We start from the raw sequence: 27,844 nt of genomic DNA, 5'->3' as shown, positions 1-27,844 counted from the left end.
GCTTACACTGGAGTCTTCAGAAGACATCTCAGCAAAAATTTCTCTTGTCACATTAAATACAAGCTGGAAGAAGTAAAAGTGTAACAGAGAAAAGATTATATTAGATCTGGCCTCTCAGAGCTGCTGTAGAGCACTATTAACCCATACCTTTCTTGCTTAACTGAGAAAAAATAATTGTGTTCAAACTCAAAAGCTGAATCTCACCTCACAATAAACTTCTACACTCACTCTCTACATCTTTCCATTTATTATTTTCAAGACAGTCTGTGAGTATTTGTAGACCTGCTGGATCATGGCCAAGTTCCTGCAACTTCCAGCCGCTGCATGAACCATCTTCTCAACCTCTAAAGCATCAGGAGCTACAGCAAAGTCAGGTTCCCTTTGGATTTTCAGAGGCACATCCTTTTGAAGACTGGGCCTCCTGCACTGGCTGCTGCACTTTGCTACAGCTCAGCCCAAAGTCCTCATCAAACCAATCTTGGTCATCTACCAGGTCATCGAGTGCCTTGTGACTCAATTTTAACTCTGCCAGGCATTTGGCCAAATCTTCCTGCCCACTTGTGCCAAACACCGGGCTGCCCTGTTACAAAGTACAGGCTGTTGGTCAATCTAGAATCTGAAGAACAGGAACAAAAACGATGAAATTCATTTCAAAACATTAATGACCAATACATAGCTTTAATAAACTGTGATCAAAGCATGAAACAAACGAGAACCTTCTTTTTATCTCTCAGAGTATATGTCTGACGAGTTCAACACAGGCTGGAATTCATTTCCAATTTATTCTCAGCCATGTAATGAAAGTCATGGTTTCCACATGGAGTGAGAACCAGAACATCAAAGAGTGTATTTTATATTCGAGTGAGTACTCAAACTCAATACAAAATTCACTTAATGGATCAGGATAAATAGAGTCAGAGATGCACAGCATGGAAACAGACCCTTCAGTCTGACACACCCATACCGATAAGATATCCCAACCCAATCTAGTCCCACTTGCCAGCACCCGGCCCATATCCCTCCAAACCCTTCCTATTTATCGCCCCATCCAGATGCCTTTTAAATGTTGCAATTGTACCAGCCTCCACCACTTCCTCTGGCAGCTCATTCCATACACACACCACCCTCTGCGTGAAAAAGTTGCCCCTTAGGTCTCTTTTACATCCTAACCCTCACACCCTAAACTTCTAGTTCTGAACTCCCCCACCCCAGGGAAAACAACATTGTCTATTTATCCTATCCATGACCCTCATGATTTTGTAAGCCTCTGTAAGGTCACTCCCCAGCCTCCAACACTCCAGGAAAAACAGCCCAGGCCAATTCAACATCTCCCTATAGCTGAAAACCTCCAACCCTGGCAACATCCTTGTCGATCTTTTCCGAATCCTGTCAAGTTTCACAATCTCTTTCCGAAAGGAAGGAGACCAGAATTGCATGTAACATTCCAACAGTGCCCTAACCAATGCCATGTATGGCCACAACAGATCTCCCAACTCCAGGACTCAATACTCTGACCAATGAAGGAAAGCATACGAAATGCCTTTGTTTTATACTCCGTTTTAATTTTTAAAATTTTTTGTCCTAATCAAGGTGGCGAAAAAATCATCTTTACGAAGTTGCAAAGTATCACAAATCATCTTACTGAGCTTTAAAAATAAACTTGTCACACTTATCCATTAGTAGTAATCAGTATTTCATTCGGCTCACAAAGGGAGAGATCCCACCGCTGATATCATGGAGTGTGGAGGATGAGAAGAATACAGCTTTTGAACAGTTTAGGGTCAGATACATCATGATGAAACCAGCGAATATCCTTCAAACTGTTCAACCGCAAGAAATATGGCGAGTTACAATTAACCACATTTTTGGAAATTGATACAGGCTGTTCAAACCTTTCCTGGTTCCATGTAGAAGTATGGAGAATCTCTTCATCTACCAACTGTCATGTATTTAGGGGAATGAATGATTTCAGGCTGAATGTTCTGAGCTTCAACTTTCCAACTTCAGGTCACTTTCGTCGACTGCTGCACCCCTTTTTTATTCCTGCTCTTTATGGGTAAACGCAAATATTGACAAATCAGAAAAACATATGTCGGTTTAGTCAGGATGTTGCTGTGTCAAATCAAACTGATCCAAGCTCCTATTTCAGTGATTTCCTACATTGAATGCTCAGAAAAGAATGGACAGTATGAGAACTTGTCAAGCACTTTCATGAAGTGCCTTTCATCAGGAATATTTTAATTCCAGACTACCAAAAATACTATCTCCGGGATGAGCCAAGAGAGGCTTACAGGTTGAGTTCACAAGGGATTCCCTGGGCCATCTCAAACCTGTAGTTTATCAATTTGGCGCTGCGAGCAGGGTTCCAACAAGGGATAAGTTTGAATGAAACTCGAAAACAGGAGCTTCATCGAAGGGTCGGACTCGAGACCAATGGGTCCACAAGGTAAGATTATACCTCGATTGCTCTCGGTCTGCTTCTTTGTGTGCTGCTTCCCCCATTTCATTCTCACGGTACCCGGACGAAACCCTAAATGAGATTGTTTAAATTAGGTACTAAAAACAGAATCTTGTGGGATTAGAGGCCCCTGTGTTTTGTGGATTGGAGCCCCTGTAGATCAATAGTTATGTGAAGATTTAAACTAAGTTGGATAAATATGGGCGCGTATTAAAATTGAGCAACAAATTTGGGAAAAAAGAAAGGGAAGTAAGCAGAAAGAAGCCATATCAGCACGGTAAAAGGTAGCTCGGGAAAAATGAAAATTCAATCATCATGGAGACAAAATTGTATTAAAAGGGGAATTAGTCCATTCACTTCCCTTGCCTAGTGCACCTTTTGACACTATCCAGTGAGTGTTTAGGGTGTCACCGAGATGCCATTGTTATAAGTATTGCTGAGTGATAATCAATGTATTTAACAAACGGATTGGAGTTTATCCCTGTACTGACTGCACAGCAACAACTACTTGTAAAATTCTGTTAAAGGAAATCATGCCCAGATTTGGAATCCCAGTAAAGGTTTCTTCTGATAATGGCTCCCATTTCTGTGCGGAGCTAAACAAGGCACTATGTAAGAGTTTGAATATGAGTGAAAATTCCATTGTGCCAAACATCTCCCAGCAGTGGGAATTGTAGAAAAAGCCAATTGTAATTTAAAAGGTCAGCTCAGCAAGTTGGTGGAAGAAACTGGTCGTAATTGGCTGCAAGTATTCCCAAATGCCCTTTTATATGAGAAAACCATGACATAGAAAAAGACGGGATTCTCGGCGACTGAACTGATATATGGAAAGCCCATGAGGACTCCCTGGTCTGCACCATTAACTCTCCAACACCCGGTTGATGTGCATGTCACGGCAGAAGAAATGCACACGTACCAGATTAAGCTGACCAAAGCATTGCAGTCGTATCATCAACAGGTCAAAGCAGGAGAAAGTGAGGGCTGGAGATCAGAGCTTAAAAATGTGTTGCTGGAAAAGCGCAGCAGGTCAGGCAGCATCAAAGGAACAGAACAATCAACGTTTCGGGCATAAGCCCTTCTTCAGGCCATTTCCTGAAGCAATACATTTTTAAGAACAAGTCAAAGCAGCCTATTGTGTACCAGGGAAGGAAGAGGAGCTAACTCCAAAGTTTAAAAACATCAATCCTGGTGACTACATACGATTGAAGGACTTTAATCATCAAAGATTGGGCCCTCGCTGGAAAGGTCCTTATCAAGATTTTCTGACAACTGAAACTGCAGTAAAGGTAGAAGAATGTTCAACTTGGATCGACAAAGGACATTGCAAGCGTGTATCTCCCTCACAGTCCTGTGTTAGTACTGATACAGGTATCCGATGAAAACCCAACACAAGTACATACGTCCAGATGTAACCGACTAATCTGTGATATCTCAGACTGCCTACAATTCCAATGTAACTGTACAAATGAAACCTGTACTAATACCATTGGAAGTTATGAATGCAGCTGCCCAGCTGAAACTCAGTTAAACTGCTCACATTTTGTATCCAAACATCACTCTCGACCTTGTCATCATCCTCGCAACACTTCCATGCCAGACATCATGAGATGGCACAATTCTGTCAACCGAAAACTGTTACTTTGAAATGTCTGTCTGTTCCCCTCTCAAAACAAACCGTACGGATTGCAGTATTGAGCACATAGTACCGAAATCACAAAACCCTCAGGCATCTACTCCCGTGACAGACAACCTATGCCTTCTCGATGGCACCTTCACCTATTCGACCTACCACCACTGACAGAAATACCTTTACACAGGTTCCTCAATTATCCGAATATCGGATTATCCGAAGGTGATCTTAAGGTCCCGATAGAAACATTACATCAGGATTTCAATCCTGATCACGTCTTCTGTTTACAGGTACAATGATTAAAAGCATGCTCGGCTCACTGAAATGCTGCCGAGGACAGTCCTGACCAGTCCAGACACCATCTCCAAATGACTGACCTCCTGCCCTCTCTCTCTCCCCAGAGTTCTAAACAGGGGTGAACCCCAAACACCCCATCCCTAGATTATCGCTCCAACATTGCCCTGTACAGGACAGAGGCAGAACCTGTCAAAATGTTGCGTGCGTCCTGATCGGGGATCAGACTTCACAGACCCAGAGGAAATCAATTAACCGAATAATCAATCAATTATCTGAATGAAATAGTGCCGGCCCGTCTCATTTGGATAATCGAGGTTCCTCTGTATACAGTTCCTGTATTCAATACTTACTGTAATTAAGATGACGAGCTGGAAAGATACTATGCACTCCCAATCTCCCTTCTGTTACCAATAGTTTCTTTACTCAAGCTAAACCCCCGATCCATGTGTCATTTGCTCACTCTTCCATCATTCTGATGTACAGTGTAGAAATAGGATTCACCCACTTATGCAACCCCTCATTTATGATGGCAAAACCCATTCGGTAGAAGGTGCATCTCTATGTGAAATGCACTAACAAACGTCAAGGATTCAACTTTGATGTTGTTTTGCTGTTAGAATGGTGCGTTGAAAGAACATCCGGTACCCAAGACATGGGGAAAGTGAAGCCAGCACTGTGTAAAAATGTTATCAAAGACACTGTTCATACTCCTGCTCTTCATTCATTAATACACTTGGACATCCAAACGTTTGAGAGCACCCACTATTTACAAGAATCAGCTCTCGCCTTGAGTGGACTCATCATTCACGCACAGAAGTGTGCCTTTGGAACTCCTTTTAGCCTTCATTGGCGATGTGAAAACAAAGGCCACCCATATTTACCCAATGACTGGTACCAATGTTGTGCCCTAGTACAAAATTTACCACTTTTTACCCTCCACCATGAAGTATCTGAGGTAGGTGATGAATGAACGCCTACCAACATGTGAAGCATAATGGAACAAAACGTAGAGGAAATTCAAGCAGGACTTAGACAACTTCTTCCATCAAGAAACCTGGTGATGCAAGTTGCTGGGAGGCCTTACTCCTGGCTGGGATGTTGAGAAGGCCCGAGATCAGGTAACTGACCGTGTGCATGACATCGATACACTTGCCAACTCAACTACCCACGCTTTGAAACTGGTGAACAAAGAGGTACAGGAGACCTGGATGGTAACACTTCAGAATTGGCTCATGCTACGTTTCCTCCTTGCTGAAGAAGGAGGTGCTTGTTCTGTTATTGGCCAACAATGTTGCATCTACATCAATGATTTCTCTAAAGACATTTTGGACAACATAGATGTTATCAACAAAACTGGTCAAGATGTAGGGAAGACACCTGCCGCACCATCATCCGATCCATATGGATGGAGTATTACTTGCTGGCTTTGGTCGCTGTGTGGAACGTACTGATAGGCCCCGGTCTCATCCTAGGAATATTCAGTGTCATCCACTTATGCATGGAATGGACTGTACATTGCTTTTCGCCTAAGCCATAGAGGAATCTTGTTAATCGACCCTTGCCTACCCCTGTAGCTCCACGTCTGAATGTCTCTGCTGAAATCCAGTGTCTTTCCGCTCTGATCCTCCGGACAATGACTCGCAAGAGGAAGCACTCAAATTATTGAGAATACAAATAGACTGAATGAACTAATTATACTTGTATAACTTATGTAGTTGTCATGAAATGACTAAAGGAGGGAATGAGAAAGTTTATAGCCTTAAAACATTTTGACTAAATGTAATGTTGAATTATAGAACATATTTGTTGCACAGTAGAAAATAAACAGGACAGCCAGGGAGGCACCAGGCCACAAAAGGGTGAACCCAGGATGTGCAGAAGATAAAAACATCTGTTCTCACCAAGTGGTAACAGGATGCTCCAAGGCAATTAAGAACAATTGCCTTAACAGCAATGAATCTGTGTAAACAGGACACAGAGTGATAACATTCATGGGTGTTTACTTGTGAAATTAATGACAGTGTTTAATTCTGATCTCTGACTTGGTATCATCCTGCAAGCATGTCAAAAGCCTTGTAATTAATGGTCAGGTCGTATTAATTATACTGGATTCTTATTACCCATGCAGGCTCGGCAGACAGAAAGGGAAAAACATTATTCTGTTACAGTCCCTAACCTGGGTGTTCAAAAAGACACTAGAGTGAGAGAACAACATTTTAACGCTGAGATTGCCAAAACCAATAGAAAATTAACTGTGATTTGGTTGGAATGCACGCTTACTTGTTGTGGATTCAATATAGAAAACAGGTGCAGGAGTAGGCCATTCGGCCCTTCAAGCTAGCACCATCATTTATTATGGCCATGGCTGATTATGTACAATCATTATCCTGTTCCGTTGTTATCTCCATAACCCTTGTTTTGAACTTAATTGCATTTTGGGACTTTATGATTATTTTAAGTAACAATCGCTGATTATGAAATGCAAATTCTATAAAAGGTAATGCTGACGAAGCTTTTAACTTACTTGCTGTTCTTACAGACCATGACTGCCCCACTATCAATTCTAACGAGTCAGATCTATGTCCTCTTTGAATTTGAACCACAACCCTGAAAAGAAATTAAATGTCTAATTCAAGACAAATGAATCATTTGAAATACAACTTTGCAGTAACAATTCAGCCTCAGGTTCAGAATGATTGTTTGCTTAAGATAAAAAGCAAGAGTCTGCTCATAGTTTAAAAATTATTCTCACCCAATATAGAAGAGATTCTGACACAATCTATGAGGAAGCCATTTTTTAAATGGTCAAAGTTTGCCCTCCTTGCTAAGAAGCCATTTTGGAAAAAACGATACTTGACATGCAAGATTACCTTACGACTTCTCCCACTTAGTTTCGACTGGTACCTCCTTATTATAGTAAGGACTTGTCTCGCCAAGTGCTTAAATCTAATCAAATGCAATGTTTTTGTAAAATTTTGTATAAAGGAAACCTGTTTGTGACAGGAGAGAGTTACCTGCTAGAGCTCTTCAAGGCAGAGCTGGTCGCTACTCTCCTAAGATTTTAGAATCTTAGTTAGTCAGGCTAATAAGTCCCAGTGTTATGTTGTAACAGAGATGTTATTGGTAAATAAAGGGGAAGACTAAAATTAAACTAAACTGTCCGTAAGATGTTTTTATTCCAGGCTATTCCAGACTCAGAGTGCAATAGCCGGGACAAACCAAGAGAGGCTTACAGGTCTGAGGCCACAAGGGATTCCTTGGGCCATCTCAAATCTGTACTTTAACATCAGTGCCTGCTAATTTTCATATAACATACGTTGTTGCCTCAAATCTGTGCTCATCTTTCCCAAATCCGACATGTAAACCCTTCCAATCAATTTTGTAATTTGCCACGTTTTTGAAATAACTCTTATCCAAGCCATATCTAACACGACGACTGAAGTAAATTGTTTTTTCTCCGTCTCAATCTACACACATCTCCGTCTAACACACAATCCTCCTAAAACACAATCTTCTGGTATCCAGCTGGCAGCTCAGGGGCTGTTATCATTTAGTCCAAATTCAATGGATGTGTTTGTAGCCAAAGAAGCCAATGAACTTAGCCTTTATTCCCTCCTCAACTATGACAGTTATTGAACAGCTCCTTCAAAAATAAAACCTTCCATCTAAAAGAACAAAGGCAGATATATGGGAAAACTACTACCTGCAAATTCCTCTTCAAGCCACTCACCATCCTAACTTAGAAATATACTGACACTCCTTCACTATCACTGGTTCAAAATCCAGGAACTCCACCCAAGGGCACTGCGGATCTACCTACAGCTCACACACTGCAGTGGTTCAAGACAGCCCACTGCCACCTACTCAAAGGTAACTCGGTGTGAACAATAATGCTGCACCAGCAGGACACACACATCCACTACATTTTTGTTTTCCGTAATCACAGATGAGCAGGGGATTTCCTCCAACTGAAAATTAACGTAATTGCTTTGAATCCAGTCTCCATTACAACAGTAGGTGAAGCCAGTCTGGACAGTCTTGGTGTTAGATTTGACTCTGAGAGGAGCTCCAAGCCTCACTGGGCTGTTCTCTCTGACACTGAGCCGTTCCATTTTGAATTCCCCGCGATCCAAAGACTCGTGCACCGTAGCCGGTCATGCCGCGCCTGCGCAACGACACATTGGCCGGCAGCGGCGCGCCTGCGCACGACCCAAGCCGATAATCCCACGCCTGCGCATTGACACCGCGTCATATTGTACCGCGCCTGCGCAATGACACCGCAGCGGGTAACCTCACGGCTTTCTCTAAAACGTCATTCCCCCGCTGTCCCGGTCAACCCCGGAGCCGCCATCGGCGGGTCCACCTCCCAAACAATACACGGACACAGAGAATACCCTCCCCCACTGAGGGAAAAGGAGGAATTCGTGCAAGGCAACGGAATCGGTCGCACTCCAATTATGATAAACTACTATTTTAAATATAAGTACGACTTGAATAAGCGGTTTTACTTCAGTCTGTTCAACTTTTTTTTACCGAATAAGGACCAAGCGAGATACAGCGATTCATTGGCGCCACGTTGAGGCGTAAGACCCTGTGATCACGTGAGCAAATACGACCTGTGTGGAATGACGTCACTGGCCCCGCCTCCAGCAGCGCTGATGAATGAATGAGCTCTTCCCAAGGAAGTAGTGACCCATCCAATCCAGGGTCCAATCCAGGAAGCAGCAAATGCTCACCTCCCAGCACACACACAGGTGTTCAGTCTTTCCAAAGGTCAAGTCCACCCACAAAGGACCAGGCTGTCCCACAGAGGAATCTTTCCTCTGGAAAGGTGCATTATCTCACAGGGGACTCAGTCCAACATCAAAAACGTGAAGGCACATGCAAAAACAAAACAAAGAAAACCAGAACGCAAGGACTAAGACCTGCCACAAAATCAACATAATCCTTTGAGATTTGGTATTCTTCCAATTCTGTCCTGATCAGAACAAAATTAAAAGCTTCAAACAGCATTTCCCTTTTCAGAAAAAGTAAATTGAGTTTGAAAGAACGTCAGCCCCTGAAATGTTATCTGTATCTTTCCCCACAAATGCTGACTAAACTTGATGGGTACTTCCGGACAATCCTGTTTAAATCAGACACTTTGTGGGAGTGTTATCGGACAAAATAAAATCACCAAGGGCCAGATAAGGCATTACGAAACAAGATGACCCAAAGCTTTATGAAACCTAAATACAACTGAGAAAATATAAACCAAACCAATTTCCCAAGGTCACAACACAACAAGAAAGTGGGGAACAGACAGATACTGTCCCCTGTCTTTAGTGAACATTGCTTTTCCTACCCCCTCTCCCTCTCTGGGTTAAAATGTTTACATCCTTTCTGTGTGAGAATCTTACTGTTCCTGTCCCCACTCTCTTGGGGACAGGTGGAGATGTCACATCCACCCAGTTCGTTCATTCCATTTACTCTTCTGAAATGGGGAATCCCTGCTTCACCATGTGTGTGAGCCATGTGTGAAAGTCCAGCACAGCTCACCCTTCATCTCAATCAGATCACAGGGATCTAAGGTTGGTCAGTACTGTCTGGACCAGACAAAAGCACTGACTGACTGGAGACAATTCAGATCAAGTGCCAGTGAGACTGCTATTGACCTTCACCCTCAAAGCCCACTGAGGATGTGGTCATTAGACCCAGTGTTGTCACAAAGTAAGTTCTCCCAGAGATTCATGATCCATTCAAGATTTTACACAAGTGTGCGATGTTGTTGGATGACAGGTGGGAAGGCCTGGAGACAAAATATAAAAGGAGAGAGAATTATATTTCTATGATGCCGTTTTTGAGCTTGAATGTTGGAAAATGTTTTACAGCCAATTCAATACTTCCAAAGTCCAGGCATTGTTGTGATGTGGAAATTGTGACAGCCTGGGCAAGTCAGATCGTATGGCAGCACCACCCAGAGACTGGAGGCTGCTACTGCAGGCAGGGGACAAACCAGTTGTGCTGTGAGGGAGGGACACTGGAGCAGACAAGAACATGAGAAATTGAAGCAGGAGTAGGACTCCAATGACTGTCCATCCTTTCTTGAATACAGGGACCAAAATTGCACACAATACTTCAAATGCAGGCTCACAACACCCTATAAAGTTTCAACAAGATTTCTCTACTTTTAAATTCCAATCCCCAGCAATAAAGGTGAAAATTCCATTCACCTTCTCAATTACTGACGGTACATGCACTAACCTTCAGTGTTTCATGCACAATACGACCCAGATCACTCTGTACTGCGCTTTGTTGGAATCTCTCACTATTTAAATAATAGTCAGCCTTTCGATTATTCTGAACAAAGTGTATGGTCTCACACTTTCTGATATTAAATTCAAACTGTGTATGAATATTTCATTTCCAGTTTGGTCTTCTCTTTGTGATTGACTGTCTCAATGCATCTATCTGTAGTGTGTCCCATTCCCATTTGTTGATGGCCCCGACACTTGATTGTCCAGCCCTTTCCTGCTGGTTCCATTCAATGACAGGCAGGAGGTTGGAGGAACACAGCAAGTCAGGCAGCATCAGGCGGTTAAGAAGTTGATGTTTTGGGTGTAACCCTTCTTCAGGAATGGCGGTGGGTGTAGGCGGAGCTGCAGATAAAGGGGGTGGCTGGGGCAGGGTGGAGAACGGGGATAGATGAAGACAGGCAGAGGACACGACCTGGTTCGTCAATGGAAGGAATGAATCTGTTTGGTGGCAGAGAGGAGTGGAAGAGATGGGAGGGGCTGGGGAGGGAGTCAGGGAATGGGAAGGGAGGGTATTTGAAATTGGAGAACTCAGTGTTGAATCCTCTGGGCTGTAGGCTGCCCAGGCGGAAGATGAGGTGTTGTTCCTCCAATTTGTGATTTGGTTCATTGTAGCAATGGAGGAGGCCAAAGATGGTCATGTTGATTAGATTAGATTAGATTACTTACAGAATGGAAACAGGCCCCTCAGCCCAACAAGTCCACACTGACCCGCCGAAGCACAACCCACCCAGACCCATTCCCCTACATTTACCCCTCCGCCTAACACTATGGGCAATTTAGCATGGCCAATTCATCTAACCTGCACATTTTTGGACTGTGGGAGGAAACCGGAACACCCAGAGGAAACCCACGCAGACACGGGGAGAATGTGTAAACTCCACACAGTCAGTTGCCCGAGGCGGGAATTGAACTCGGAGGAAAGGGAGTGGGAAGGGGAATTAAAATGGGTGGTGACTGGGAGGTCTGGTCGGCCCCTACAGGCCCAGCTGAGATGCACGGCCAACCACTGCCTAAGTTTATGTTTGGTCTTCCCGATGTAGAGAAGATCACATTCCGGGCACCTGACGCAGTAAACTAGGTTGGAGGAGAGGTAGGTGAAACTCTGTCTCACCTGGAAGGACTGTTTGGGGTCCTGGATGGAGGTGCTGGGGTTGGTGTACCAGCAGGCTTTGCATCCTTTTCGTTTGCAGGGGAAGGTACTGAGGGGTTCAGGAGAGATGGTGGAGAGAGTGGTGCAAACCAAGAATTGTCAAAGGGAACAGTCCCTGTGGAAGGCAGACAGGGGTATGGTGAGGAAGACATTCTTGGTGGTGGGGTCTTGTTAGGCTTGGCGGAATAGGATGATGTGTTGGATACAGAGATCGGTTTGGATGATAGGTGAGGACAATGGGCACTCTGTCTTTATTCTGTTTGGAGGGGGGTGGGTTTAGAGCAGTGGAACGGGAAATGGAGGTGGTGCGATGGATGACAGAGGGAGCAAAAGCATGTTGTTCGAAATAGGTGGACATCTGGAATCCTTGGGAGTGGAATGTCTCCTCATACGAGCAGATAGAGCTGAGGCGGAGGAATTGGAAGAATGGGATGGAGTTCTTGCAGGATACTGGGTGGGAGAAAGTATAGTCCGAGTAATAATGGGAGTCTGTGAGTTTTCAGTAAATGTCGATCTGAACACTGTCACCGGAGATGGGAATGGAGAGGTCAGTAAAGAGGAGGGAGGTGTCGAAGGTGGACCAAGTGAATTTGAGGGTAGGGTGCAAGTTGTGGGTGAAGACGATGAACTGCTCCAGTTCAGCCTGGGTGCAGGTCACTGCACCAATGCAGTCATCGATGTAATGGTAGCAGAGCTGGGGCACAGTGCCTGTGTAGGCACTGAAGAGGGACTGTTCAGCATAGCCAATAAAGGGGCAGGGGGAGCTGGGGCCCATCCAGGTAATCATAGCCACCCCTGGATTTAGAGGAACTGGGAGGAGTTAAAGGAAAAGTTGTTGAGGGTGAGGACCAGTTCGGCCAGATGGAGGAGGGTATTGGTGGAGGGGGATGTCACATCAATGGTCAGCAATGAAGAAATTGGGTGTACACAGCTGGTGGGGGGGGGGGGGGGTGGGGGGTTGACCAAGTGGAGGAGGAAGGTTGAAGGTGGGAGGAGGGGTCCTCAGAGGGAGTTTGGGAGTTTTTGTTAAAGAAGAAGACACGGAGGTAGAGGCGGCGGAAGAAGAGCTCCACGTCCTGGTGGGTGCGGGATTTTTTGAGGTGGGGAACGAATGTGAGCCCTTTTCTCAGGATGGACCTTTTGGACTCAGAGAGTTCGAGGTCGTGGGGGGATAGCATTATAAGGGGCAAGGCTCGGGGTGGGGGATGAGGTTTTCAGGGGGGTCTGAGATGGCTGAAGGAGGGGAGGGGGAAAGGGTAATGGGAATGGGAGAGAATGGGTGTGGGAGAGAAAGGAGATTGGGGCGGAGGTGGGTTGTGGAGTGAGGTGTGGGAGTGGGAAGGTGGGGATGTGGTGAAGAGGGAGAAGTGGAGGGATAGGGTGCACTTTTGGGGGTGGATGGGTGAGGAGGGAGAGGGAGTATGCTGGCTGGCTGCAGGTAGGCAGTTGGACTCAGGGGGACTCTGGGAATTGTAGTCTCAGTCTTGGTTGCAGAGTGGGAGGGGCCAGAAGTGGAGGCAGAGGTTGGAGTGAAGTCAAGGCTGGATTGGGTGTTTTGACTCAGGTTCAATTCCAGCCTCAGGCAACTGTCTGTGTGGAGTTTGCACATTCTCCAAGTGTCTGTGTAGGTTTCCTCTGGGTGCTCTGGTTTCCTCCCACAATCTAAAGATGTGCAGGTTAGGTGAATTGGCCATGCTAAGTTGCCCGTGGTGATCAGGGATGTGTAGGTTAGGCTCATCAGTCAGGGGAAAAGCAGAGTAATAAGATAGGGGATTGGATCTTGGGTAGGTTACTCTTCCAAGGGTCAGTGTGGACATGTTGGGCCAAATGGCTTGTTTCCTCACAGTAGGGATTCTATGACAGTCCATTCCAGATTCCCACCACCCATTGAGTGAAAAAGTTCTTCACCAAATCTCATTTGCGGTGTCCATAATGAAACCTTTCAAACCATTCATTTTGTCTAGTGTCATTTAGCTCCTGAGCTCCTTGTTCAATAAATGTTTTATTCTTTTTGATAAAATATGAGTTCTCTGACAGGGCCAGTTAAATTTGTCCAATCAGGGAGCTCTGGCTGACAGATAGAAAGGGGCATGTCAGAAGGACTGATACTCTGGGACCTGACTCTGAATAACAACCTGCCAACCAACCCCCTCCTTCTGTCACCCTCAATCTCCCCATGCTTACTCTTGTTTCACCTTCGATCCAGCCTGTGCTGCCTTTGGGAGCAGTTGACCTTCCCTCCATCACCCAGGAATGTGGTCATCATCCCAGAGCAGTCACACTTTTAACCTGAGGGTCATCACAGCTGGGGCAGGGGGAGAGAAGGTGGCACCTTCATGGTGGTCATACCTGTCATTAATCCACCACAACCTCTCTTGGGGCTGCAAGAGTTCAACCTCCCTCCCTCAGACAGCTCCCCTCCCTGGAAGGTAATATTGCTGCACCTTGTTTTGGGTTAATTAACCACTGAAATATGACTATGGGGAGCCAGCATTGGCTGGGCAGGCAGCCACGATTGACCCTGGATTCAGAAAGTCCCCTGTAATTGGGCAGCACGTTAGGGAGCATAGTCTAGATTAGAGTAGTGCTGGAAAAGCACAGCAGGTCAGGCAGCATCTGATGAGCAGGAAAATCGACATTTCTGCATTAGGGAGCACAGTGCCCACTGCCTCTGAAATCCCTCCCTTACTGAGAATACACTCTCAGTATTCACCTTTCTCAGCTGCCATCTGAATTTACAATAAATTCTGTGTCCAATGATCCTGCCCCTCCAGCTACCTGATGAAGAAGCAGTGCTCTGAACGCTTCTACTTTCAAATAAACCTGTTTGACTATCACCTGGAGTTGTTGGATTTTTAACTTCGGCCATCTGAATGAGCTGCCATCTCAGACTGAATCAGCAGAACTGTTTTCCATTCATGATTTGAGAAGATTAAAGCCTAATCTTTAATCCCCAGCACAAAGCCCATTCTCAATCCAACGCTCGGAGACACATACCTCGGAGAGACACCTACAGACAGCACAGAGTAACACACTCACTCTGTGAGACAGGCAGCACTGAGGAACATGATCACACTCCATGCTGTAGATAGTGGGTGCGTTACTGAACACTGCCTGTAGGTGTCTCTCTGAGTAACAAATCCACACTGAGAGAGACCCCTCCAAGCAGCATTAAGTTAAACACTCACACTCAGAGAGGCACACATTCTAGATTAGAGTGGTGCTGGAAAAACACATCGGTTCAGGCAGCATCTGAGGAGCAGGAAAATCGACGTTTCGGGCAAAAGCTTTTCATCAAGAATAAAGCTCAATTCCTGATGAAGGGCTTTTGCCCGAAATGTCGATTTTCCTGCTCCTCAGATGCTGCCTGAACTGCTGTGATTTTCCAGTACCACTCGAATCTAGAATCTGGTTTCCAGCATCTGCAGTCCTTGTTTTTACCTCAGAGAGACACAGCTGACAATGTCAGTGATTGGCCGAAGATTGTTTCAACAGCTACCCAACATGCAGCAGAGATTGCACAGTGCGATCCCATCAGCCGGGCCTGGACCAACAGAGTGAAGAGGGAATGCATCAGATTGTACTTATTGAGTCCTAACAACTTTCAGTTTCTGTTCTTTTTGGAATCTTGTAACCTGCATAAATTCCTGACCAAAGGGATCATTTGAAAATGATTAATGATTGATGATTGATGATTGTAATTGATTGACAGGCCAACCAGCCAATCTTGACAATGACCTGCTGAAATGCAGTCAATCAACTGGGAGGCGTGGAAAGTCATCAATTTCCAAAGCACACAGAGACAGAGACTGAATCTTCATCTTTATTCCCTTTTCCACATTCACATAGACAGAAAAAAAACTGCAATTAACAGCCCAGACAGAGGAGGCTGCTCAAATTCACAGCCACAATGGAGCTTGAGGAAAACACTTGTGGAGGTTTGCTCAATAACATGAGAATCCTGTCCCTTTAAACAGTGACAAAACCTTAAATTGGAACTGACAGCTAAGCAGGAAGGAAATCTGGTTTACTGAAGCAGAGAATTCTGAGGTTCACATTGTTTTGTACAGCTGACAGTCTTCAGCAACTTCAAGAGATTTTACTTGGCATCACAAGTCAACTCTGTCCCCATCAAACACTCCCAGAACAGGGACAGCATGGGGTTTGACACAGCGTAAAGCTCCGTCGACACTGTCGCAATGACCTGCTTTTACATCCAAACCTCAGAAGGTTCTCTGAACAGTCCTGAGAAGGAAGAGAGTTGAAATTCAGTGCTGACAATGACCTTTGTCCTGTCAGCTCAGCGCTGTTCTATTTAAAGTTGTGTCTCCTCTGTGGACTGTCTCACGCTCTCTATACACATTCTGATTTACTGATGCTCTTGCTGAGGGGAGAGGGGAGGGTCACGTGGGTGAGGGCACAGGAGAAGTGAGCGTTGGACTCCCAGTCAGACCCAGAGAGTGTCAGCATGCTGCTGACACTGTAGGTGCTGTCGGAAGCTCGCAGGTAGTTGCTGGTCTGAACCCCGTCCGAAATGACTGCACCGTCCTTCTTCCACTGCACCTCCAGCTCATCGGGATAGAAGTGATTGGCAAGGCACACCAGGGTGGCAGTGCCCTTGGCACTGACCTGCTCCGGGGAGGGGGGCAGCAGGGTCAGCTTGGGCTGAGAGTTGTCACGGCCTGAAAGAAAAGAGAAACAATTTTAATCCCTGCCATTTGAAGGGAATTCAACCCTCACAATATTCACTGGCAATGCAATTTTTTGAACATTTGTAGTCAATACCTAACAAACCCGACAAATGAACAGACATTGTTCAAATTGCTTCTTGGGATCTGAGTGTCACTGGCAGGGCCAGCATTCATTACCGTCCCTAGTTGCCCCTGAGAAGGTGATGGTGAAGCAGCAGAGAGAGAGAAGGGACAATTTTGGACCATTGGTTATGGAATGAATGTGGGCATCGAGAAGGGCTATCGATGGGGGATCATTTTAGTGACAGTGATCAGAACTCAGTGAGATTGAGAGTAGGGATGGAAATGGAGAACCATGGAGCAAGTGTAAAAGTTTTCATTTTACTAAACTGTGCGGTGCTTTGGTAAAAGTGGATCGGAACCAATGACATGATGGGAAATCAGTGTCAGGGCAGTGGGAGCCCTCGAAGGATGAGACAGACTGTTCAGAATCTGTTCCCACAATGAGTAAGGGTGGGACCCCCAGATCTAGACCAAATGAACAAGAGGATTGGGGTTCACGTACTGACATGGATTGGGAACTGGTTGGCAGGCAGCACAGAAAGAATGAGTCTTTTTCTGAATGGCAGGTAATTACAACTTAGGGTGCCACAGGGTCAGCCCTTGGTACCCAGTTATTCATAATAAATAACAATAGAGTCATAGGGGCCCAAAAGACCCATCAGCCCATTGTGTCCATACTGGTCAAAAAATAACAACCCAATAATTGTCATCCATTTTTCCAGTAAAAGGGAATTAGATGCAATGTGTATTTAAGAAGGAATTAGATATAGTTCCTAGGATTAAAGGGATCAAAGAATGTGGGGAGAAAGTAGGAACAGGGGACTGTGTTGGATGATCAGCCTTGATCATACTGAATAGTGGAGCAGGCCTTGAAGGGCCGAATGGCCTACTGCTGCTCCTGTGTTTGATGTTTCTGTTTCTCAGATAATGAAGGAACGTCTCTCATCATGTTGAAGCTGGAAGTCAGATGTGTGTGGAGGTGGAAGATGTGGCCATGGTGACTAATGAATGCAGGTCAGTGAGATAGTTCAGAAGACAAATGGGAAAAACTGTTTTTCATTTTCCCTTGATGGAATGAGGGCATTGCTGGATCGGCAGCATTTATTGCCCATCCCTAATCACCCAAAGGGCCGTTTAGAGTCACCCACATTGCTGTGGGTCAGGGGTCACATGGTAAGGATGGCAGTTTCCTTCCCTAAAGGACATAAGGGAATCAGATGCTTTTCCTGACAATCAACGATGGTTTCATGGTCATCATTAGACTCTTAATTGCAGATTTTGTTTGGATTGAATTTGAATGCCACCATCTGCTGGATTCTAACCCTGGTCCCCAGAACATTATCTGGATCTCTGGATTAACAGCTCAGCAATAACACCATTAGACCATCACCTCCCTTATCTCATTTTTGGTTGACTGTGAAAGCAAGGTGTTTGTTTATTCTGGAACTGTGTAAAACCCCAGTTAGAGCACAGTGAGAGAACTGTGTATGGTTCTGGTCACCACATTACAGGAAGGATGTGATCTCTCGAGAGACCAGGACAGAGGAAGAGTTTGTCTGGAATGGGGACTTTGAGTTTTGAGGAATGTTTGGATTGGCTGGGAGTGTTTTCGTTGGAACAGAGGAGGCAGAGGGGAGATTTGATGGTGGTGTGTAAAATGATGAGGGGCCTGGACAGAGTGGGTAGGAAGGACTGATTTCCACCAGCACAGAGGGCAATAACCATGGGGAGAGATTGAAATCAGTTGTGGGCAGGATTATCAGGGAGTTGAAGGTATTTGTTTCTGTGCTGTCCACCCCTGACACTAATTATATTTCAATCCAGCCCTTAATATTTTTGACTCTCTGAAAGACATTTACAGGCATTTCTGTTTGACAAGCAGTCACTGTTGCAATGTCAGTAACGTGGCAGCCAGTTTCTGCACAGCAAGATCCCACTAGAAGCAATGAGATCAAAGAGTAATAATGATGTTGGCTCAATGATAAATATTGTCCTGAACTCAACCCAAAGAGAAAGGAATTTGGTTCAGTTGGATGGAAAATGAGAAAATGGAAGGTAAAGGAGAAGGTAGGATTGCTGGTTAGTGATGGGATTGATTGTTACCAAAAAATAAAAGAAAGGGATGGAAGTTTTGAACATCAAAGGAACCATGAAAGTGCAGGGAAAATCAATAATAGTACAAACTTAAAGAGGTTGTATCTCAATGCACAAAGCATTCCGAGTAAGGGAGTAAAAGTGATGCCACACATTGAGGTAAATTGAGTTTCTAAGGAATTTGAACTAATTAAAGTGGAGGAGGGCTCAGGAAAGGTTATTCAAGTTTCTAGAAGATGTAAAAGGACAGAGAGTACAGAAAGGATCAGGAATCGAACATAAAGCACAGCAGATAAGGGGACAATGATGGGAAGGAGAGCAATCAATGCAGGACTGAGGGTGTTGTACTTAAATGCACATAGTATACACAATGAGCTTGGAGTGCAGATTGAAACTGGCAGGTACAATGTTGTGGGTATCACAGAGATATGGCTGTAAGGGAATCCAGGCTGGGAACTAAATACCCAAGGATACATGTCCCATCAAAAGGACGGGCAGATGGGCAGAGGGGGAAGAGTTGCCTTGTTAGTGAGAAATGAAATTAAATCAATAGCAAGAAGTGATATAGAGTTAGAAGGTGTAGAATCTGTGTGGGTAGAGCTGAGGAACTGCAATAAATAAAGAATCTGATGAAAGTTATGTCCAGATCTCCAAACAGTAATCAGGGTGTGGGGAAGGAAATCAGTCTGGAGACAGAAAATGTCAGGGCAGACTTCAATGGATATGTGGACTGGGTAGTGTATCTCAAGGAAAGGTTTCATAGAATGTCGACGAGATGAATTTTGGAGCAGCTTGTGTTTGAGCCATGATGGAACAGGCAGGTCTGGATTCAGTGATGTGTATTGAAGCAAACATGATTAGTGAGTTTAAGATGAAAGTATCCCTGTGGATAAGTGACCATAATATGATACAATTCCCCCTGTAGTTTGAGAGGGAGAAGCTGCAATCAGATGGAACAGTATTTCAATTGAGTAAAAGTAACTCGAAAGACATGAGGAAGGAGCTGGCCAGAGTTGGTTGGAAGGGGAGCCGAGCAGGTAAGATGGTGGGACAGCAAACAGCAGAGTTTCTGGGGGTAATCCAGGAAGCAGAGCAGGAATTCATCCCAAAAAAGAAAAAAAATACCAAGGGGAGGACAAGGCAACCATGGCTGATGGGGGAGGTCAAGGACAGCATAAAAGCAAAAGAAAAAGCACACAATGTGGTGGAGAATAGTGGGAAGCCAGAGGATTAGGAAGCCTTTAAAAACCTGCAGGGGATAACTGAAAAAGCATTAAGGGTGGAGAATGTGAAATGTGGGAGTTATCTAGCCAGTCATATAAAAGAAGATTGCAGGAGTTTTATCAGGTGTATAAAAAGGAAGAGGGAGTCAAAAATAGACTATGGATCACTGGAAAGTGAGGCTGGAGAAAGAATAACAGGAAAATTAGGAATAGCAGAGGAATTGAATAGATACTTTGCATCAGTCTGCACCATGGAAAACACCAGCAGTGTACCAGTAATTCAAGACTGTCAGGGGTTGGAGGGAAGTGTAGTGGCCATCACTAAGGAGGAGGTACTGGGGAAGCTGGAAGGTCTGAATGTGGATAACTCACCCAGACTGGATGAACTACACCAGTGTGTTCTGAAGGAGATCACTGAGGAGATTGTGGAGGTATTGGAGATGATCTTTCAGGAATCAATGGAGTCAGGGTGTGGAGGTGGGGTGGGGACAGATTTGGTAGGGGCAAGGGACAGGAAAATGGCTCACATACCACCCCTGTTTAAGAATGGAGGGAGGTAGAAGATGGGACATTATCGGCCAGTTAGCCAGGACTCAGTTGTTGGTAAGGTTTTAGACTTCAATTTAAGGATGAAATTGCAGAGGACTTGGAAGTGCAATGGCTTCATCAAGGAGACGTCATGCCTGGCAAATCTGTTAGAATTCTTTGAGGAGGCAATGAACCAATCAGACAAAAGAGAGTCCGAGGAAGTAATCTTTTTGGATTTCCAGAAGGCACTTGACATAAGATAAACGCCCACAGTGTTAGGGGCAATGTACTGGCATGGACTGAGGACTGGCAGGTTGGCATAAAGCAGAACATGAGGAACAATGGCCGCTGGTGACGAGTAGAGTTCTGCAGGTGTCAATGTTGGGACCATAACTATTCACATGATACGTGAACAATCTGGATGAAGGAAGTGAAGACATTGTTGCTAAGTTTGCAGGTGACATGAGATAGGTGGAGGGACAGGTAGTGTTGAGGAAGTGGGAAGGCTGTAAAAACCCCTGGATAGGCTCGGAGAGTGGGCAAAGAAGTGGCAGATAGAATACAATGTGTGACAGTGTGAGGGTATGCACTTTGGGATGAAGAACAGATGCAAAGACTGTTTTCTAAATGAGGAAAGTCTTTGGAAATCTAAAGCACAAACCTCATTCAGATTTCCCTTCAGGTTAACAGGCAGGTCCAGTTTGTGCTTGGGAAACAAATAAAATGTTCACATTCATTTCAGTAGGGCCAGAATACAAGAGCAGAGATGTACTGCTGAGGCTGTGTAAGGCTCTGGTCAAACCACATTTGGAATATTGTGAGCAGATTTGGGACCCATATTCTAAGAAACAACGTGCTGGCATTGAAGGGGTTTACAAGAATGATCCTGGGGATGAAAGGCTTGTCATATGAGGCGTGGTTGAGGACTCTGGGTCTGTACTTACTGGAGTTTAGAAGGATGAGGGACCTTATTGAAATTTACAGAATACTGATAGGCCTGGATAGAGTGGATGCAGAGAAGATGTTTCCAAAAAGAGGAGAGACTCAGTAACCAAGGCACAGCCTCAGAATGAAGGGCCAACCTTTCGAGCTGAGATGAGGAGGACTTTCTTCAGCCAGAGGGTGGGGAATCTGTGGAACTCATTGCTACAGTGCGCTGGAGGCCAGGTCACTGAGTGTATTTAAGACAGAGATAGATAGGTTTGTGATTGCTAAGGGGATTGAACGTTCCTGTGGAATAGGCAGGAGAATGGGGTGAGAAGCATATCTGCCAAGATCAAATGGCAGAGCAGATTCAATGGGCTGATTGGCTGATTTCTGCTCCTGTTTCTTAAAGACTTCTGGAGAGTTTTCCCAAAACCCTGGAACACTGAACCCACTGGACTGTGAGCCCTGCTGGAGCTGTTTGTCATTAGAACTTTGCCCAGAGACAACCAAAGAGTGGAGAGAGTGTGCATCCATGTGGGAATTTCAGAATGCTTCCCAGTTCCTGGAATACCATGAGTGCAGGAAGTGTGGTCAGTGACAGCAGTTGGAGCTCCGGATTTCGGAGCTTGAGCAGCAGCTGGTGTCAGTGCGGAGCGTCCGTGAGGCTGAGAGCTCCGTGGAGAGCACGTTTCTAGATGTGGTCACTCTGCAGCTTCAGAGTATGCAGGGAGACAGGGAATGGAGGAGCAGCAGCCAGTCCAAAAGGACCAGGCAGCTAGTACAGGAATCCCCTGAGTGTATCCCACTCTCCAACCAGGATTCAGTTTGGAATCCTGATGAGAATGATGGTTCATCTGGGGAGTGCATCCAGAGCCAAACCCATGGCACCACTGGTGGCTCAGCTGTATTGGGGGGAGGGGGGTATAAGGAAGACTGGAAGACTGATCGTGAAAGGAGATTCGAGAGTGAGGTCATCAATAGGTATTTCTGCAGCTGCAGATTAGAATCCAGGATGGTGTGTTGTCTCCCTGGTGCCAGGGTGAAGGATGTCACTGAGCGACTGCAGAGCACCCTGAGGGGAGAGGGGGAACAGGCAGCAGTCGTGGTCCACATCAGTCCCAGTGACAGAGGGAGAAAAGGGATGTAGTCCTGCAGTCAGAATTTAGGGAGCTCAGAAGGGAATTAACATCAGGAACTCAAAAGTAGGAATCTTCAGATTACTCCCAGTGCCCCAGGCAAGTGACAAGATTAGCAGGAGGATAACACAAGTGACTTTGGGGCTGGAAAGAGGATCCAGGAGGGAGGGTTTTAGATTCTTGTGACATTGGGAGTGGGTCTGGGGGAGATGGGACCTGGATAGACCAGACAGCGTTGCTCCTGAACAGAGCTGGCACTGAGCTCCTTTGAGGTGATCTACTCGTGCTGTTGGAGAGGGTTTAAGCTAACTTGGCAGGGCTGTGGGAGTCAGGAGGTAATACCAGAGAGGAACACCAAGATCTACAGAATCATCAGTGCAGTCAATAAGTCACCAGCCAGTGGGAAAGATTTAGAGGAAAACATTTGCAAGGAATTTACAGTGACCTGCAAATGTAATAGTCATTATAAATGAGGGTGGGGGGGGGGAATGTCTTTAAGTTCTGAATATAGACTGGGGTAGTAGCAGTGTGAAGGACAGAGAGGGGCCAGGGTCGTGAGAGTGTGTCCATGTGAATTTTCTCCAGCTGCATGTTTCCAGTTCAGAAAGGAGGTTCTGCTAGATCTGGATCTTGGGAATGAGGAGGCCCAAGTGGATCAAGTGTCAGTGAGAGGACACTTAAGGAAGAGTGATCATTGTATCACAAAGTTGAGAGTGACGGTAGAAAAGAGCAAAGGCCTTTTCAGGGTCAAACATCTTCACTGGGGAAAATGCCAGCTTCTATAGGATATGGATGTAACGGATCTGAATAAAGTGGGATCAAAGGTTGGCAGGAAAGTCCTGAAAAGAATAGTAGAGGATGTGGACCAGGTATAGTCGAGATACATTTGAAGGAGGGCAAACAATTCCTGAACTTACTCAAGGGCAAAAGTGGTAGAATTATGGTAAATAAGAAAAGGGCAAAAGAGTAACTAGAGAGAGAATAGGGCCCCATGAAGATGAACAATGTACCTCTGGGTGGATCCACAGGAAATGGTTTAGGTCTTAAATGAATATTCCAGGTCAGTATTTATCATGGAGAAAGACATTACAGAAGAGGATTTCTTAAAGTGCAAGACGGTAGATAAATCTCCAGGACCTGATCAGGTGTATCCCAGGACATTGTGGAAAGCTAGGAAAGAGATTGCTGGACCCCTTGCTGAGGTATGTTTCTGATTGACAGCCATGAGTGAGGTTCTGGAGAACCAGAGAGGTTGGCTAATGTTAGCCATTATTTAAGGAAAAGCCAGGGAACTATAAACCAGTGGGACTGATGTCATTGCTGGGTAAGTTATTGGAGTGAATTCTGAGGAACAGGATTTACATGCATTTGGACAATCAATGCAGTTTTGTGCATGGTAATCATGTCTCACTAACGTGATTGAGGTTGTTTGAAGAGAAGATTGGGGTAGGCAGGACAGTAGACACTGTCTATATGGACTTCAGCATTTGACAAGGTTCCACATGATAGATTGATTAGGAAGGTTAGGCCACATGGGATCCAGGGGGAGCTAGCCATTTGGGTAAAAAAATGGCTTCAAGATAGGAGACAGAGAGTGGTGGTAAGGGGTTGCTTTTCAGACTGGAGATCAGATGTCAGCTGTGTGCCACAAGGATTGGTGCTGGGTCCATGGCTTTTCATCATTTAAATAAATGATTTGGATGTGAATATAGGAATTATGGCGAGTTTTTAAATGACACCAAAATTGGTACAGTGGATAGTGAAGAAGGCTATCTGAGAGTACAGTGGGACCTTGATCATTTGGGGAAATGGGCAGAGTTGTGGCAAATGGACAAAAGTGCAGACTGCAGATGCTGGAAACCAGAGTTTAGATCAGAGTAGTGCTGGAAAAGCACAACATATCAGGCAGCATCCGAGGAGCAGAAAAATTGATGTTTTGGCTAGAGGAATCCTGATGAAGGACTTTTGCCCGAAACGTCGATTTTCCTGCTCCTCGGATGTTGCCTGACCTGCTGTGCTTTTCCAGCACCACTCTGATCTAAACGTGTGGCAAATGGAGTTCAATTTAGATAAATGTGAGATGTTGCATTTTGGAAAATCAAACCAGGACTGGACTTATACTGTTAATGGTGGGGCCCTGTGGAGTGTTGCTCAACAAAGTGACCTCAGGGTGCAGGGGCAGGGGCAGGTGCAGGGGCAGGGGCAGGGGCAGGGGCAGGGCCAGTGGCAGGGGCAGGGGCAGGGGCCGGTGCAGGGGCAGGGGCAGTGGCAGGGGCAGGGGCAGGGACAGGTGCATGGGCATTATTCCTTGACAGTGGAGTCACAGGGAGACAGGGAGATGAAGAAGGTGTTGGGTACACTTGCCTTTATTGGTCACTGCACAAAGTATCAGAGTTGGGACATTATTTGCAGCTGTACAGGAAATTGGTGAGGCTACTTTGGGAATAATGTGAACAATTCTGATCATCCTGTGATAGGAAGGATGCTGTTAAACTTAAAATTCTGCAGAAAATTTTTCATGCATGTTGCCTGGAACTGGAGGGTTTGAGCTGTCGGAAGAGACTCAATAGACGGGTTATTTTTCCTGCAGGATCGGAGACTGAAGGGTGGCCTTATAGATGTTTATAAAATCATGATGGGCATGGACAGGGTGTATATCCCAGGTATTTGCCTTGGGAAAGGGAATCCAAAGTAGAGGGTATAGGTTTAAGATGAGAGGCAAAAGATCCAAAAGGGACCTGAGGGGTAACTTGTCACACAGAGGGTGGTGCGTGTCCGGATCGAGCTGTCAGAGAAAGTGCTGGAGACGGATACAATTATAGCATTTCAAAGATGTTTGGATGGGTACATGAATAGGAAGGGTTTAGAGGGATGTGGGCTAAATGCTGGCAAATGGGCTGAAGTCAGTTTTGGATATCTAGTTAGCATGGAGAAGTTAGACTGAAAGATCTGTTTCCTCGCTGTATGACTCCGTGACCATTAGAGGCTGGAAAAGCTGAGATCTTTTACCCTGAAGTGCCAGAGGCTGAGGAGTGACCTTATAGAGGTTTATAAAATCATGAGGGACATAAATAATGTGAATAATGCAGAAATGAGGTGAATGTTTTGTAGAGCTGGCAAACATATGCACAAAGATCATTCCAGGCATGAGGAATATCAGTTCTGAAGATAGATTGGAGAATTTGGGACTGTCTTCTTTGGAGAAAGTTACAGATCACACAACATCAGGTTATAGTCCAACAGGTTAATGTGGAAGCACTAGCTTTTGGAGCGTCGCTGACAACCATTTGATGAAGGAGGGGCGCTCCGAAAGCTGGTACTTCCAAATAAACCCCCTGTTGGACTATAACCTGGTGTTGTGTGATTTTTAACTTTGTCCACCCCAGTCCAACACCGGCACCTCCAAGTCTTTGGAGAAGGCAGCGAGGAGAATTGCTCCAGAAATTCAAAATCAGGAGGGGCCTGGAACAGAGTAAATAGGGAGAAAATGATTCCACTTGTGAAAGGATTGAGACCGAGAGGCCACAGATTGAAAGTAATTGGAAAAGTAAGAAAAGTGAGATGAGGGAAAACATTTTCAGCCATTGGGTGGTTAAGGTGTGGAATGCACTGCCTGAGAGTGTGGTGGAGGCAGCTTCAATTGAAACATCCCGAAGGGAATGAGACTGTTATCTGAAAAGGAGCAATGTGCAGGGTGACAGGGAGAAGGCAGGAGAATGACACTCAGTGAATTGCTCATTCGGAGAGCTAGTCCAGACAGGATGGACGGAATGGCCTCCTTGTGCACTGTAACAATTCTGTGATTGTGTGATTGAGCAGAGTTAAAGCTGGGGGAGGTGGGAGCTCGGTGTCTCACTGTGCTGCTGCTGCTGCTGCTGCTGCTGCTGCTGCTGCTGCTGAGGTCAGTGAGATCAGAGACTGGGACAGGGAGCCAGAGCTCACATCAAACTCTGCCCCGTGTCCGTCACACTGAGACTGGCAGGAGGCTACTCACTGATTTCACTCCATGCTGCAGGAATGGGACCACAGGCTGCAAATGGACAGAGCTCCTCCACACGGTGAGTAAAACTGACTGACTTATATCTTGCTTTTTTTAAAGAGGGCATGAAAGTAAAGAAATACAGCTGGACACAGTGCTCCTCAAACAACCATTTCATTCACTGCAGCTTCCCACTAACACCTTCAACAAATCAGTAACTGTATTTTAGAAAGTGTGATTCAGTATTGACAGGGTTAATAACAGAGGATTGAGGTTTACTTACTCAGTCTGAGCTTGGTTCCTTTACCGAACGTAAGCCACAGTGAGAGCTCCCAGTGCAGAGGCTGTACAAAAACCTTTGCTCTCTGCTTCCCTCTTATCACTGTCCACCTCTCTATCTCTGTCTGTCTCTCACCCACTCTCACCCTCTCCCTGCCCCTCTCTGTCTCTCCCTCATTCATGTGTCTTTCTCTCTCTTTCTCTCTGGGTTGTTTCCAGCTGGGCTCGGGAGGTTTGTGAAATTTATTTTTCGATGTTAAATCTTGCAGCTGCTCTTCACATGTGGCCATGGAGTGTAAGAGGGAAACTTGAGGCCTTCAGTGACTTTTGAGACACCACAGGGATTGGAGTGTGTCGTGGACAGTGGCAATCCCAGTTTGGGGTAATTTGATCAATTTCGTTTAGATCTAACTGTGGATATATCAGCTCAGGCGGTGGGACTGTGTGTCCATTGTTATACATTTTATGTAACTGTGGGATGTGTCAGGACAGGAGGTAGTGCTTTATGTATTGAGGTTTTTGTTCAGCTCTGTATCATGGTGAAGGCCAGCTGTCACCTTGCTGACAGTAATAGTCAGCCACATCCTCATTCTGAACGTTGCTGATTTTCAGGGTGAAACTGGTCCCTGATCCACTGCCAGTGAATCGCTCCGAGACTCCTGTGAATCGAGTTGTTGCATAATAGATCAGGAGAGAGGGTTTCTGACCTTCTCGCTGCTGGTACCAAGCAAGGTAGCTGCTAATGCTTTGACTGGCCGTACAGGTGATGGTTGCGGTCTGGCCCAGTCCCACTGACAGCACCGGGGGAGACTGGGTCATGGTGATGTCCCCACTGATACCTGAGGGGTCAGAGAGAAACACAGTGAAGTCAGAACTGTCACAGAAAGAGCCGGTCAAATGAGAGATTGTTGGAGACACTGAGCATTCCTCTGGTTTCAGCATTTTCCCTTCAGTCACAAGTCAGTGGAATTGGAGTGAAATGGAGAGCAGCTAAAGATTCAAGGTGGAAGGAGAGAGATTTGTACCTGCAACACAGAATGCCAGGGGCCAGATCAGCTGGATGTGTGAAATCATGGTGTGTGCTCCTGTCCCT

General features: G+C 45.4%; 1 gene segment (V, D, J or C); it reads right to left on the bottom strand.

Annotated features, from left to right (window-relative positions):
- Window positions 1–370: 370 nt before the first annotated feature.
- LOC132818897 (Ig kappa chain V region Mem5-like) lies at window positions 371–27,844 on the bottom strand. The segment is given in 5 exon segments: window positions 371–580; window positions 16,377–16,513; window positions 26,756–26,790; window positions 27,296–27,590; window positions 27,777–27,844. Coding segments are annotated over 5 exon segments (726 nt in total).

This window comes from Hemiscyllium ocellatum, chromosome 9, assembly GCF_020745735.1.
Source record: "Hemiscyllium ocellatum isolate sHemOce1 chromosome 9, sHemOce1.pat.X.cur, whole genome shotgun sequence".
Taxonomy (NCBI): Eukaryota; Metazoa; Chordata; class Chondrichthyes; order Orectolobiformes; family Hemiscylliidae; genus Hemiscyllium; species Hemiscyllium ocellatum.
This window is presented reverse-complemented; position numbering and strand designations above follow the sequence as displayed.